The sequence below is a fragment of the Physcomitrium patens genome, chromosome 11 (genome assembly GCF_059467195.1).
Source record: "Physcomitrium patens ecotype Gransden chromosome 11, ASM5946719v1, whole genome shotgun sequence".
NCBI classification, from domain to species: domain Eukaryota; kingdom Viridiplantae; phylum Streptophyta; class Bryopsida; order Funariales; family Funariaceae; genus Physcomitrium; species Physcomitrium patens.
The window spans coordinates 13,217,804-13,232,745 of NC_143420.1; the positions used below are offsets into that span (position 1 = coordinate 13,217,804).

The following is a 14,942-nucleotide window of genomic DNA, read 5'->3' on the forward strand; positions in this document are numbered from 1 at the left end:
ATCATTTCATGTCACAATAAATATTGAATTTTCATGTAGTAGAAACGCAAATCATCACATACCAAAATCGTTAGTATTATTGAACCAAGCTTACTTAGAAGTTTGAATAGATAAAATGATTATGTATCTTTTATATCAAATAGAATATACACCTTTTGAATTATCATCTCACAACAATCACCTGCATTGATTACATTTCTTATATATAACCTAAACTAAGCATAATCTAAGATTGTAGGTAGAAAAAATATGTTCACAAAGTATTCAATATTTTATAAAATTATTGGATTGAAAATTTTGAAAAATAACAAATTAGACAAGTGAGGACATTTAAGTGAAAATTACAAAAACAAGCAAATTATTGTCATGGCCATAATCATGTAAGCTAATAATTACATATAGAAATAGGTAGAAGTAAGTAAAAGTAGATAAAAGTAAGTTAATTTTATAATATTTAATATAGAAGCTTCCTAGAAACTTCCTAGACGCTGCTTTGACTTCATAGGTGTCTTTAATTGACTTTTTGAATTAGAAACATGGTCAACAAGTTGGCCATGTGCCACACATGTTGTTAGCTTGAAGATCAAGCTAACTATGTGGCCCACACGTAGAAAAACTTGCCTTGTAAGTCAAGGCATGTGTCCTACAAAGTCAACACATATTGGAGGTCCTATAGAACGTCGCCACGTAGCCCCTAGTTAGATAGTATATATAGAGACAAGAGTGAAGGCTTCTTCACTCTTGTCAACTCCTTTTTTGCTTCTAGTCCAGGTTCAAGAGTCTTTAATTTCTTGTCTTGTGGCAATAGCCATTCCAGTTTCCTTTTAATATACCTATTTGTTTATATTTTGACTTATTATATCGAGATAGCCTTTTTATCTATATTTTCCCTCATCGAGTCTTTGTCCTTGACAGATTGACAAGAGTCCACTTACAATATCAGAGCTTTGTTTTTTCTTGAGTAAGAGTGGATTACCCCTTTCTCTTGACAAGACATAAGCGTATTAGAAGTTTGTGGATTACCCACTTCTAAACTGATATTGTTCTTAGTATCTTCTTTGTTATCAAGTCTTTCTTTTCTTTTGTCTTAAGCAATATCAAACAAATTTTTCTTCTTAGTATCATTATTATAGAGCTTGTTGAAATGAAGAGTGCAATGGCACAAATGCAAGAGCAAATGAGGGAGTTAATGCTTGCGATGCATCAACTCAATTCACCAAAACAGGAAAGAACAAGAATAGCAGAAAGTGGAGATATAGAGATGATCGGAGCTGCTTCAACATCTACAACAAATCACGTTCCTTCTCCAATTGTACAACATCCTATAAGCACTAGAGAACCAAGAATTGCCTTACCTGAGAAATTTGATGGTACGAGATCAAAGTTTCGAGGGTTCATCAATCAAGTACAATTGGCAATTGAACTTCAACCGCAAAGCTATCCAACTCCAGGATCACAAGTCAGGTTTATTGGCACTCTACTTTCTGGTTCTGCATTATCATGGTTTTCGTCTTTTCTTGAACAACGAAATCCAATATTGGACAATTTGGAAGCTTTTTTGGCGGAGTTTCGATCTATGTATGGTGAACACGATGCAACTCGTGTTGCAACAAATAAGATCCGAATTCTGCGACAAGGAAATCGCTCAGTAACAGTATATGCTTCACAATTTTGACAACTTGCAATTGACATCAAGTGGGATGATGCTGCACTCATCAGTCAATTTCTTTATGGATTGCAATACGAAGTAAAGAAATTGATGCTCAACTTACCTGATCCTCAAACTTTGAGTCAAGCAATCGATTTTGCGGTAAAATGTGATAATCGACTTTTCAAATTTCGATCTGAGAATCATTCACGGGAACCTCAACGTTATTACTCAATGGCAACATCAACATCTTTGCCAAACGTACATTCAGAAGTAAAAGACATGCAAATTGACGCGGTACGTTTTAAACCCCTAACTGAGCAAGAAAAGATTCGTCGTCGTCAAGAAGGATTATGTTTATATTGCGGAGAACCTAAGCACACTGCTCAACATTGTCCAAAGAAACGACGCAACTATAAAATGAGGGGTACGACGGTCAAAGAAGACAACATGTCGGAAAACGGATTTGTCCAGCTACAATAGGGACCGTGCAGTTGGAACCTTATACAATTCCTAATGAAGGTCCTATCTTCTCCTCAGAACCCTCTCCTTGTTTTATAATAGACTTATATTTAGGACCTAAGAATTACAAAGCCTCTGCTTTATTAGATTCGGGAGCCTCAGCATGTTTTTTAGATGAACAATTTGTTAAAAGTCGTAAAATACCCTATGTACAGAAACCTAAACCAGTACATGTAGAAGTCATATATGGTCGTCCCTTGTCTTCTGGAGATATCACTCATGAAACTCATCCTATAAAAGTAACAATAGACGGTCATGATAGCTACATAGTTTTTAACATAATTAAATCCCCGTCCAATCCAGTTATTTTAGGTTTATCCTGGCTAGAAAAATATAACCCTCGAATAGATTGGAATTCGCGTAAACTTGACTTTTCCAAAAGTGTTATTAATAGTTCTACGAACCAAGTAAAAAATTATAAGACTAGTACAGTAAAACCCATACTGATAGGTGCAAAAGCATTTATACACGCAGCAAAAGAAGGATCAACTTTTGCTATTTATGCTGCACCTATTTCTGAAAACGTAAAGACTTCAAGTGGCATTCCAAGTCAATATCAGGAGTATCAAGACGTTTTTGAGAAAAAGAATGCAGATATTCTTCCTGAGCATCGTCCATATGATTGTTCAATCGACCTCAAGGAAGGAACTCACCCACCATTTGGACCAATTTACAGTTTATCGCAAGATGAGATGGCTGAACTCAAGACATATATTGACGAGAATTTAGCTAAGAATTTCATACGCCATTCAAAATTTCCAGCAGGAGCTCCAATTCTATTCGTAAAGAAAAAAGATGGATCTTTACGAATGTGTGTTGATTATCGAGGACTCAACAAGATCACAATCAAGAACAGGTATCCATTACCTTTGATATCAGGACTCCTTGACCAGTTGAATCAAGCTAAGATCTATACAAAAATAGATCTAAGAGGAGCATATAATCTAGTACGGATCAAAGAAGGAGATGAATGGAAGACTGCGTTTCGAACCAGGTATGGACATTTCGAATATAATGTCATGCCCTTTGAACTCACGAATGCACCAGCTGCTTTTCAACATCTCATGAATGATGTATTTCGTGAATTCTTAGACAATTTTGTCGTCTGCTATCTAGACGATATCCTGATCTATTCTAAGAACGTCGAAGAACATGAAATACATGTTCGTCAAGTATTACAAAAACTTAGAGATGCAGGATTATACGCCAAGATAGAAAAGTGTGTATTTCACACTACTCAAGTTGACTTTTTAGGATACATCATTTCAAATGATGGTCTCATGATGGATTCTAAGAAAGTCCAAACAATCATGGATTAGAAGATTCCAAGGACAGTAAGAGATGTCCAATGTTTCTTGGGATTTGCCAATTACTATCGGATCTTCATCAAAGATTTCTCACGAGTTGCAGCTCCACTTACACGCTTGACTAGTAAAGATAAATTCCAATGGAATCAAGAAGCGGAAGCAGCATTTGAAGCCTTGAAGACATCGTTTGTCTCTGCACCAGTCTTATATCGTGTTGATTTTTTCAAGGCATTTTTTATAGAAACAGATGCATCAGATTTTGCCTTGGGTGCAGTTTTATCACAAATGGGAACAGATGACAAACTTCATCCGATAGCTTTTCATTCAAGAAAATTCTAAGCAGCCGAGATCAATTATGAGATCCACGATAAAGAACTTCTTGCGATCGTGGATTCCTTTCAAGAATGGCATCATTATCTAGAAGGCGCTTCTAGTCCAGTCACTGTGTATACAGATCACAAGAACCTCGAGTATTTCATGTCAGCACGCGTGTTGAATCGTCGTCAAGCTCGTTGGAGTATGTCTTTGTCAAGATTCGAGTTCATTATCACTTATCGGCCAGGAAAACAACAAGGTTTATCTGATGCCCTATCTAGACGTTCTTATTTTGCACCAAAAGAAGGAGATGCAGCTTTTGAGCAACAAAGAACGGTCCTCTTGAAACCGGAGCAATTTCATCTCCGAGCAATGAAATCAACATTGACTGTTGATTCAACTTTTCTTAAGCAAATCCAATCCAGTATGTCCTCAGACCCTCTTGTTTATGATATCGAGAATAATTCTTCCAAGTCTCATGATCCTTCTAAGTTCGAGTTCAAGAATAATCTATTATATTTTGAAGGACGCCTATATGTTCCAGAAAGAGAAGCACGTTTACGTGTTCTTCAAGCACGTCATGACTTTCCAACAGCAGGGCACTTTGGATATAATAAGACTTTGGAACTCATATCAAGAGATTTTTGGTGGCCACAAATGTGGAAGTCAGTCAAAGACTTTGTACAATCATGTGATATTTGTTCAAGATCAAAAATTCCTCGTCATCGACCTTACGGACTTCTTCAGCCATTACCTATACCAAAACAACCATGGTCTTCTGTTTCTATGGATTTCATCACAGATCTTCCAAGCTCAAGATCTTATGATTCTATATTTGTGATAGTAGATCGTTTCACCAAGATGGCACATTTTGTGCCATGTACAAAATCTATCACAGGTGAAGAAACAGCTAAGCTTTTCATTGATAATATCTATCGCTATCATGGATTACCTAAAGATATCATATCAGATAGGGGAACTCAATTTGTGTCAAGATTTTGGAGGACCTTTTTCAAGATTTTAAAAGTGGACATAAAGCTATCTTCGGCTTTCCATCCTCAAACTGATGGACAAACAAAGCGCGTAAACCAAGTCTTGGAGCAATATTTAAGGTATACTATCAACTACCAACAAGATGATTGGACAACCCTTCTGCCATTGGCAAAGTTTGCTTATAATAATACGGTACATTCTTCCACGCAACAAACACCTTTCTTTGCCAATTATGGCTATCATCCACGACTTGATACTTTTGATTTTTCAAAAGTTGATAATCCTGCAGCAGAAGATATGGCAAATCGGTTGTCAGAGTTACATGCAATAATGAAGACGCAATTGAAGGAAGCTCAAGAATGACAAAAGATAAACGCAGATCTATATCGTAAGGAGCAACCACAAATCAACGTGGGTGATAAGGTATGGCTACTTCGTCGCAATATCAAGACTACTCGACCTTGTGACAAGTTGGACTATCGTAGGCTTGGCTCCTTTTCTGTTTCTGAACAGATCAACCCAGTTGCATATAGGTTACATCTACCGGAGTCAATGAAGATCCATCCTGTATTCCACGTGTCTCTTCTTGAACCATATAAGACAGTGGATATACAAGGAAGAAGACAAATGCCACCGCCTCCTATAGAAGTAGATAATAATGAAGAATTTGAGGTGGAAGAGATATTAGACTCAAGGCGGCGCCGAAATAAGCTGGAATATCTTGTTCATTGGCGCGGATATGATATTAGTGAACGCACATGGGAGCCATCCAGGAATCTAGGAAATGCATCAGCTAAAGTCAAAGTTTTTCATCAACGACATCCATCAAAACCAAGATGAAAATCTCTCTTATAAAAGAGACAAGATTGAGGCAAGATAACATTCAATTTCCTATCCTTGTTTGTAACTTCTTTGCATTTGTGACGCTAATTAGATGGAGAGCCAACAACCAGCGGATTTAACTCAAGAACCTTCGTTTGCTGACCTGCCGGACGAGACATTACGATTGTTACAACCTTCAAGACGACGCAATCGAGATGAAGATCTTCAAGAATGACATGTTCTTCCTCGAACAGATGGTGAGATACAATGCGTTTGGTATCACGATTTGGGAAGGGACTCTCGATGTTTGGTGATTTTGCTAGAGGTAGGAACAACTCCTGATGGTGTTCCGAATATTCTATTCGAAGGAAGTTACGAAGGCCTCAACAATGATCAAATAAATGGGTGGTCTTCCCGCCCTGGTATGGGACACTACCGATGGTTGAGAGGCCCTATCAATCATCTTCGAAGAGAACAGAGATCAGAGTATGTGGCGAATACAATTCGTCGCATCATAGATTTCCTCAACATATGATAACCGCTCCTCGTGAAACTCGTCTCTAGAAGGGGGGGTAATGTCACGGCCATAATCATGTAAGCTAATAATTACATATAGAAATAGGTAGAAGTAAGTAAAAGTAGATAAAAGTAAGTTAATTTTATAATATTTAATATAGAAGCTTCCTAGAAACTTCCTAGACGTTGCTTTGACTTCATAGGTGTCTTTAATTGACTTTTTGAATTAGAAACGTGGTCAACAAGTTGGCCATGTGCCACACATGTTGTTAGCTTGAAGATCAAGCTAACTATGTGGCCCACACGTAGAAAAACTTGCCTTGTAAGTCAAGGCATGTGTCCTACAAAGTCAACACATATTGGAGGTCCTATAGAACGTCGCCACGTAGCCCCTAGTTAGATAGTATATATAGAGACAAGAGTGAAGGCTTCTTCACTCTTGTCAACTCCTTTTTTGCTTCTAGTCCAGGTTCAAGAGTCTTTAGTTTCTTGTCTTGTGGCAATAGCCATTCCAGTTTCCTTTTAATATACCTACTTGTTTATATTTTGACTTATTATATCGAGATAGCCTTTTGGTGTATATTTTCCCTCATCGAGTCTTTGTCCTTGACAATTATTTGCTTGGACGCACCTATTGCCACATATACTTATTGTAATTGGTCAAGTAACAACTTGAGTAGTTCTTTATTTATTCTTTGTATTTGTAATATATGAGGTGAATAAGAGATACTTTGTTTAGAAAGACCAATGTATCAAAATTATGAAGTACATCCTTGTAAATAGACAAGTTGTGTATGAGTAGGTCTTGCATTCCCAATATGCGCTTCATCATTTGCTATGCCATCTGATCCATTGTCTATTGGTCTATTATTTGTTTTATTATTTTTAGTCATATATTTCTATGCCATTCAAGCAATTCATGCAATAGCAAAATAGATAGAATACTACTATAGAAAGAAGGTAGTGTACAACCATCCTTTAAGATTGTACTCTTAAAAAAACTTGCTAGAAGGTGAAATTTGTTTTTTTATGCTCCATGGTAGTTATAAGATACTCTCATCTCAAGTCAAGAACCACAAGTGTCATCTCCTAGTGTAGTTGGGACGTGCTAGAACATTCAACAACTAAGGCATTACATGTTGTGCTAATAAGCATGCCAATTTATATTGTTTCAGACACTTCTACAGAACCATCAACCATTGTGTTAGGTGCATGCTTAATAACCAGATTTTTGTTAGCAAAGTTGGCAGAAAGAGAATGCAAAGTCATTTAATAACATATTGATAAATTTTTAGTTCAACATCAAGAAGAAGAATTAATGGCCAAGGCAATCATTGCATTGGAGTTGCCATTGCTATGAGAGTTGACGCAATCAGAGCTAGGAGTTAAGGAGTACAATCTTTGTATTCTAAAAGCTTTAGGATGCAAAGAATTATTCTCTTGTAAAGCCATGAAAAAAAACCTTCAACCATATTGCATCTAGTGAAGATATGGCATTGTAACTAAGACCTCATATAAGCAACAAAATAGCACCTCCATGTCTATTACAAAAGCAATTGTGGAAAAAGCTATCACAACCGTCTTGGTTTGACAAAGGAAAAACAAAGACGTATGAGGTCAAATGCACTTTTAAACTGCCCGTTTAAAATAATCGGCCAAGAACATAAAGACCACTTGTCATTCAAAGTGCATCATGAGGATCACAATTATGAACTGTGAGCAAAGGCATTTGCGCATGCTGTGCATCTCAGGTTTGACGCTTAGATGAATAAGACTATGGTTGACTTGTACAATGTTGTACAAGTCTTTATTCAAGAAAGAAGTTGCAAAATATCCTCCAAGCCACAGATTAGAAAAGCTGGATGGACGAACGCCCATGGACACATTGGAGCAAGTCTTTCGTGATGCTAGCTTCACTGTCAAAACCTTCTTGGACGTTGGCGAGAAGGTAAATCACCTCTATTTTGCACATCCATCTTCCATTGAGATGGTGCATGCACATGCAGATGTGTTGCTCATCGTTGCCACGTACAAGACAAACGCATTGAGGATTCCGCTGTTGCTTGCACATTGTTGGTTGTTCCTCAATGTACACAACCAACTCAATGGCGTTTGTATTAATTGTCAATGAGGATGAAACATCGTACCTCAAAGCGACGGACTACGTTCGAAAGTTGTTCTCTCCCGCAGTGTTTATCGTTGACAAGGAAATTTGACCAATTTGACCAGTCTTTGACCAAAAGGAACATTCTTTAAAGTTCGAATCGAGTGGTAGGAGACCCGCAACGACCTGCTGCGTTGCAACAGTCAGATGCTGTTCTCCCTCCTCAAACTTAGTACTGTAAAATGTAAGCTGTTCAGAAGAACACCAATTCACAAACCACTCCGATATCTCCTACAAGAAGTTTCTTCAAAAAAATCTCTCCAATGGAAATCATGGACACCTACACGCCCCATTTCATAAGCATTTCTAGAAATAAGAACAAAGGATATGGCCCAGAAGTACTAACAAATGTGACCTACTTTTAGTCTGTCAAATCACGTGCGTGGGAATAGACAATCCATCAACCGTAGACGCTGCCTATCAATAAAAACGAACCCAAATTGCTAAGAAAAGAACTCACTCGAGCTCAGCTAACATTCATAGAATGTATCGACTACAACATTTTACTGCAAAATTATGGATCTACTGTGAGGACTGACCACCACCGAAGCCGAAGCGGCAGTTGATCAGCGACCTCAGTATCGGAACTATCCCAATCAGAACCATCTGCAGCTGCTCCGAGCTGCTCGCTCTGATGCTCACTTGACCCGATCCCCTGTTGTTCAAGTTCGCCCTCCCCACCATCATCGTCTTCCCCACCATGAACTGCGACTGTAAGTTCCCCCCGATCGCAAGGTCTCCGTGCCAGTCCATCACTGACAGCCCCAAAGTCGACAGTGTCCGACTCAACGGGTACTCCTTCCCCCGAAGCGTCGCCTCCAGGCTTCCGCCGAACGCCTTGTCGCCCTTCCCTGTCAGCACTCCCCCGTTCACCACCATCTTCACCCTCTTCCCTATCAAGATCCTGTCCTCCAGCTTCACCCCCGCCGCAATCGTGTCGTTCAAGTACGTCGCCGTCACTCCTGCCGTCGTCTTGTTCCTCTTGAAGTTGTTGAACCGCGTCTCTGCTCGCAGTGTGTATGCCAAGTCCTTTCCGATGGTCTGAACGTCGAATCCCGTCAGAGTCACCTTCCCCTCTCCGTGCTTCAGCGACGCCGCTGCTTCGAAGTTCACCTGCGACTCCTTCTTGTCTTTCGTCACCTGCCCCGAGATGGACGCAGGGATCTTGTTCTTCACCACGAACATCTTCTCCACATTGAACCCATCGTACCCAGCGTCGTGATCCCACCCGTGCGTCTCCAGAACAGGACGCACCAACCACTGGTTCGCGGTCTCCAAGTAGCGATACCTTCACACGGGTTCACCCAACTTAGAAACATGCTCCCCTGCATTGCTTCAATCCACACCCACACGCGCATACAGGGGAACCAATCCAGAAACAACACTCATGGGGCATAGGCATGCTGTGCTTGGACATTTAGCAAGATGAGTGGTGGTGAGTACCTGTGAGTGGGATTGTCAGAGTCGAATGAAGGAGGCAATGCCATGTCTGGCATGGGAACTGGCACTGCAGCAGGTTGTCCGGCCTCATCATCTGCTTCATCAGCAGGGTGTGATAGCCCCTCCTTTCTCATCGCTGTAGCTCGCTTTTTCATCTCTTTTCTTCTCTGCAACTGCTCCCTGTGCTGCTTCTTTTGAAATAGCCTCTCTCGAACTGCAAGTTCTTCAGCATATTCCTGCCTCTGATCTTTACTAAGCTCTTCCAATTCTTCTTTAGAAAGAGACCTGAAACAGGGCACGGTTCACAAGTTTAGTAGCGGCTGACACCAACCTTACACCCGTAAAGGTTCTCTAAGTTTCACTTAATATTACTTAAATGGACTGTAGCACCTCACATTCCATTAAGAAAGCATAAGAATACAGTAGAAAATATTGGGCACAAGATGCTAAATTAAAAATGGAGCTGTACCTGAAGGGTGGAAGATCGTCATACTCATCGCCTTCTTCCTCATCCTCCTCATCATCATCGGATTCGTCCGACTCATCAAGTTGCTCGTCTGGCAACTTCAGCTGAGCTCGGGATTGGAGCAAAGAGGAAAGCAAAAATGGTAGAGGTGGCACCCGCGACCGCTGCCCAAATGGTCGCCCCGGTGCTGCCGTGTCCTGAAGCTTCAGCAACGTGTTTGCCTCTGCTAATATCTTTGAAGCAAAACACAGCAACATCAAATGTGGCTTCCATATCTGTCCATTGGGCAGAACTCGTTGTCCATTACGGTTGGCTCTGCAAGCAGGGTGGTTCTCCACTAACGAGACCGGGTTCTGAAGCCTCATGTCTCCAGCTACTTGTCGAATCGATTGTTGCACTGAGTGTGACCTTTGTGCCACAAACAATTCATAACCCATAGGAGTCCCATTGGGTCCATCTGGAGGGGCCGTCGAGGCGTGTGTCAACACGACAATGGTATTGAACCACACTGCGGTTCCAAACACGTTGGTGATAGTCCGAAGTAAGGGCACGTCACCGAACTCTCGAGTCTGCATGTCCATACGATCGAAGTACAAAACTATGTCTGGAGATGCTTTCTTGATATATTTTTTCACCCGACCCATGATGCGCTCATTGTGCCGTTGGTCTGCCACAGAAAAGAGTAGCCCAGGTGTGTCTACAAACCTCACCTGAACCAAAAGAATGGTATAACGTGAGCTTTCCTAAAAGTAAGATCACAATCAACTACATTACAGCTACGCAACTAGGAAGCACGAGGTCAATACTAAAGTGCCATTTGAATAAGAATCAGAGAAGAGAACAGCAAAACAACTTCCATACCTTGACGCCGAGCATAGTTCCAACAACCTCATAGACGTTAGTTGTGGACGGATTATAAGCATTTGTTACTGACTTGTGCTCATCAAATATTGAGTTAATGGTCGCACTCTTTCCAACTCCAGTCTTTCCAAGAACCAAAATTGTGCATGCAAAGTCAAGCTCCTCCTCTTGGTTATCTGCCTCCTGCTCCTCTGCGATAGCGTTGGCACGATCAAAATCGAACGCCCTCGTGTGATTGCGGGTGCTGCCGCCTCTCAATGACTCTGCCAAGCCTAGACGGTACAACACTTGAGCCACGACCACGTTCTGCGGGGATTGACCCAAACGATGAACCAGCCTCAAGAACTTTACCCTGATGTTTTGAAGTTTCTCCCGAGTTTCATTCACTTCATTTACTTCAATGCTTGGGTTCACGTCAGTGGTTCCTGCGACCTGGGTTGATGAGGCAGCATTGGAAGATTGCGTGTCCGTTGCTGCTGTAGAAGCAGGTCTTCTAGCAGTTTTTCGTACCAGTACAGAGATCAAAGAGGGTCCAGCTGGTCCTAGTGATGGGTTATTTCCACTCTCATTTTCAGATTCTACAACAACGAGGTAAATGTTAGCCACATAGTATGTCTCTTAATACGTCAAAATTTGACCAACGTTAGTGCATTTTGATGAAGCAGTGTACGTCAACAAGTTGGAAAACCAAGGATTTCCAGTTGAAAAAGGGTTCCCCCAACTTGAAGACTGGAGTACTTGAAAACCCTTCAGGACATGCAATTCAGAAGTACATGATAATATCCACAATGCAGTGATCAAGGCCTACCGGATTTTCCAGCCGCCTGCCGAATGTTAATTTCTGTATAGCCATCTTCATGTTCGTCACCACTTTCAACATCTTCATCATCTGCATCAGCATCAGCATCAGCATCCGATTCACCTTCTGCAATTCTTGCAAAGCTCTGTGTGTTAGGTTGAGCTTTTTCGGACTTCAATTCGAGAAGTGCTGGATCAACTGGTTCTGAAGTAAAACGATAAGCTGGGCTTTCGATCACTGTCCGGGATTGTGTTAACTCCCTAGGAAATTCTTTCTTAATTTCAGTAGAATCTGCATCTTCACCTTCTTGGTCATAATTCTCCACGGCTACCTTCACGCTCCTCTCTGTCAATTCCTCCTGGACCTCGTGATCTTCCCGAGAATCTTTGAAGGCGTTTCCCAATTCGGCGCCCCGGGATGAAGAAGCAATTCCTCTTGCTTCGCTCCCAAGTTTCAGACCATTTGGCATATTCTCCTCCGCAGTAACGGCTCTTTCCACATTGTACTTCAATTCTGTCACAGAGACTGTGACGATGAACTTCCCGGAATCCTCCGTGGAATCTCTCGATGAAACCCAGGCTTCTGGCTCATCTCTAAACTCCCTCGCAGTTACATTTCCAGCTGAGGCAACATCAATTTCTTCCAAGGGTGAATCCACTCCTCCGTCATAGACCTCCTCAAACTTCTCTTCAATTCCAGTCTCTTCTTCTGTTGAACATTTACAAAAAGAATCCCTCCATAAGCCAATAATATGCACCTTTCACTTTCGGAGCTTCATTTTTATAATTGCAGGGCAGATAGTCCCTCCTAATTATTTTGCAATTTCAGATACCAAGCTCATTTCTAAATTTAGACATGAATCGTACTACTCGAAGGAATAATCTCGCTTACTTTAATACTGAAATTTGAAAAAGCAATTGTGTGGGAGATTTATAACCTTTTCCATCTTCTTCTTCCTCGTCAGTTACTCCTGAAGGATTCGCCAAGGGCATGGCTCGCTCTGAGGAAGCTCCATACTCCGAGATATCCATTTCATCCTCCGTATTGCTAGCACTAGAGGAACATTCTGAGCTACTGCTACTGCTACTGCTACTAGTAGAATCTTTTTCACTGCCATCTTTTTCTACTTCACCATCATCGCCATAGTCATCGTAATAGAGATACTCTTCTTGTCCCCTTTCTTCCAAGTCTTCACTAACCCCACCTGCAAATTGGGACTGCTCTCCAACAGAACCCACCGGACTGGGAGGCTCAAAACTTGTAACTGAAGAAGCCGCTAGTCTTTCCAATGCACTGTCAAAACTCTCCCCACTTCCGACACTTTCTTCATCACCGCCTCGTTTCTCTTCAATCTCGGCTCCCACGTCATTTGAAACGCGTACTTTAATGGGTGCGAGTCCCGAAGGTGATGCCTCATCTTTGCCTCCAGTCTCCACCGAAGCTTTGGGAATTTCCGCTACCGACGCTTCGGTATATGATGAGCTGCTCGCCGTATCTAGAATCTTATCCTGGTTCCTGCCCAAACTACTCAGCTTGCGAAGGGCGTCCATGATTATCAATGCTTACCCGACCACTCCTTTTCAATGCCTCGTTCTTATGGACGCGCAACGTCAAGGACCAAGTAAATTGTAAAAATTGCGTCGAAATACTCGCTAATGAAAACCTTTGTTAATGTTTAAGCGGCAATAAGATTCTGAACAAAACCTTGAACTATAAAACAAGGATTAAATCGTACAAGTTCTCGGGAAATTAAGACCGAGATATTAACTTAGACACGTTAATAAGCTTGATAACTACAGCTGCAAAATCCAACAGAAGCAACCTGTCTGGCACAATAACCTTCACAGCAACCAAGAAACGGTAATATCACAAACCCCTTTTCTTCCTTACAGATAAGAGGAGTAAGCCAACGACAACCAGCATTCTCACCACCTACTTGGACTCAGAAGTGTTCATGTTTTTGCTGTGGTCGGCTTCGGGGAGTTCTCCATGGTTGAATGAGACACTTTCCCAATTTCATTGAATTTCTTTCAATTTGCCGTCAACTCCGAGGCAGCAGGAATAACAACTTCAACGAGAACTATTCTTCTCACGTACTCATATTCTGCATAGTAAAACTCAAAGTTCTTAAAAGCAATCATAATGACAGCATTGAAACGACTTAATGTTACCTTTCCGCGAGACACAGCACAAGCATGTTTCACCCAACGAAGCACTTTATCATAATTTCAGAAAGGGAGCGAAAAACTAAACTACCTCCTCAGTAATTCGCCAATTCAGTCGCCGTTTAAACAGTAAAACTAAATTGAAGGCTGCGAATAACGACAACCTTCTCCGCTCACGATAAACCTCTGCTAATCCTATAAAAGCCCGCCCTAGAACCAATCCCCCATATCCAAACCAACCAATCACTCCTTACAAATAAAAAATAAAAAACGAAACAAAAGAAAAAAGAGTAATGAAGAAAGTAACCCCAACAACAAGGACAACCACGACGACAAGTAATGACGCCCACATCACTCACCGTCACCAGATTTCCAGCAAAAAACATGCAGCCTACTTTCTTCACATCCAGAGTACGTTATAGCCACACTGCAGAGACCAACACCAGAATTCAAACCCTGAGTGAGGGGAACCACCCTCTTCTCCTCCAAAACCCATCACCACCCAGAAATCCTTGCGGTCACGCAATCATTTCATGACGAAACCAAAAACAGAAAACGACGTAGTCACCCCCAGAATTCTATGTTCCTACAGCAGTCTCTGTACTCGGAGAATGGTTTATCATTACTGGGCAACGGGTTGCAGATTGAGTCCATTTAAGAGGACCCGCACAATCGTTTCCTGAAGTGTGGAGAACCTGACCAGCAGCGAGGCAAGCTAACACAGGCTCGTGAAGGAGACGGCGAGTGACAAAGTGGCGGGTGAAGACGACCAAGGACTTAAAATTTCCAAACGATCACTCGTTCATTTGAATGATGCGGAAATGTACTTCCACTTTGTTGAATTCACCACTCGTGACGAGAATTCTGCGCGAACGTCGAAGGAACTACTCCTGGGCTCGTAAAAGTTTCCTTTCATTGTATTTG

General features: G+C 41.3%; 1 protein-coding gene across 4 annotated transcripts; it reads right to left on the reverse strand.

Moving 5' to 3' along the window:
• Window positions 1–8,354: 8,354 nt before the first annotated feature.
• Window positions 8,355–14,848, reverse strand: LOC112288771 (translocase of chloroplast 126, chloroplastic-like). Of its 4 annotated transcripts, none has more exons than XM_090254354.1 (10): window positions 14,719–14,848; window positions 14,378–14,445; window positions 14,110–14,228; window positions 12,791–13,957; window positions 11,863–12,561; window positions 11,055–11,632; window positions 10,197–10,903; window positions 9,731–10,012; window positions 8,827–9,575; window positions 8,355–8,413 (listed from the first exon to the last, which is right to left on the reverse strand). In XM_090254354.1, the coding sequence occupies exons 4-10, from the start codon at window positions 13,401–13,403 to the stop codon at window positions 8,376–8,378; spliced, it is 3,666 nt and encodes a 1,221-aa protein (XP_090110480.1). In that variant the 5' UTR covers window positions 13,404–13,957; window positions 14,110–14,228; window positions 14,378–14,445; window positions 14,719–14,848; the 3' UTR covers window positions 8,355–8,375. The 4 variants fall into 4 exon arrangements, with proteins under 4 accessions (XP_090110480.1, XP_090110479.1, XP_073393333.1 ...); XM_090254353.1 differs by having other exon boundaries at window positions 14,645–14,814; XM_090254355.1 differs by lacking the exon at window positions 8,355–8,413 and having other exon boundaries at window positions 8,547–9,575; window positions 14,645–14,814.
• Window positions 14,849–14,942: the final 94 nt, after the last annotated feature.

Bases quoted from the DNA above. Each gene is read 5' to 3' on its own strand.
- LOC112288771 (XM_090254354.1), bottom strand. From the start codon at position 13,403: ATGGACGCCCTTCGCAAGCTGAGTAGTTTGGGCAGGAACCAGGATAAG. The intron at 12,562-12,790 runs GTTATAAATCTC...AATGTTCAACAG, and splicing joins GGAAGAAGAAGATGGAAAAG to AAGAAGAGACTGGAATTGAA. The intron at 10,904-11,054 runs GTATGGAAGTTG...CTTTTGGTTCAG, and splicing joins GAACTATGCTCGGCGTCAAG to GTGAGGTTTGTAGACACACC.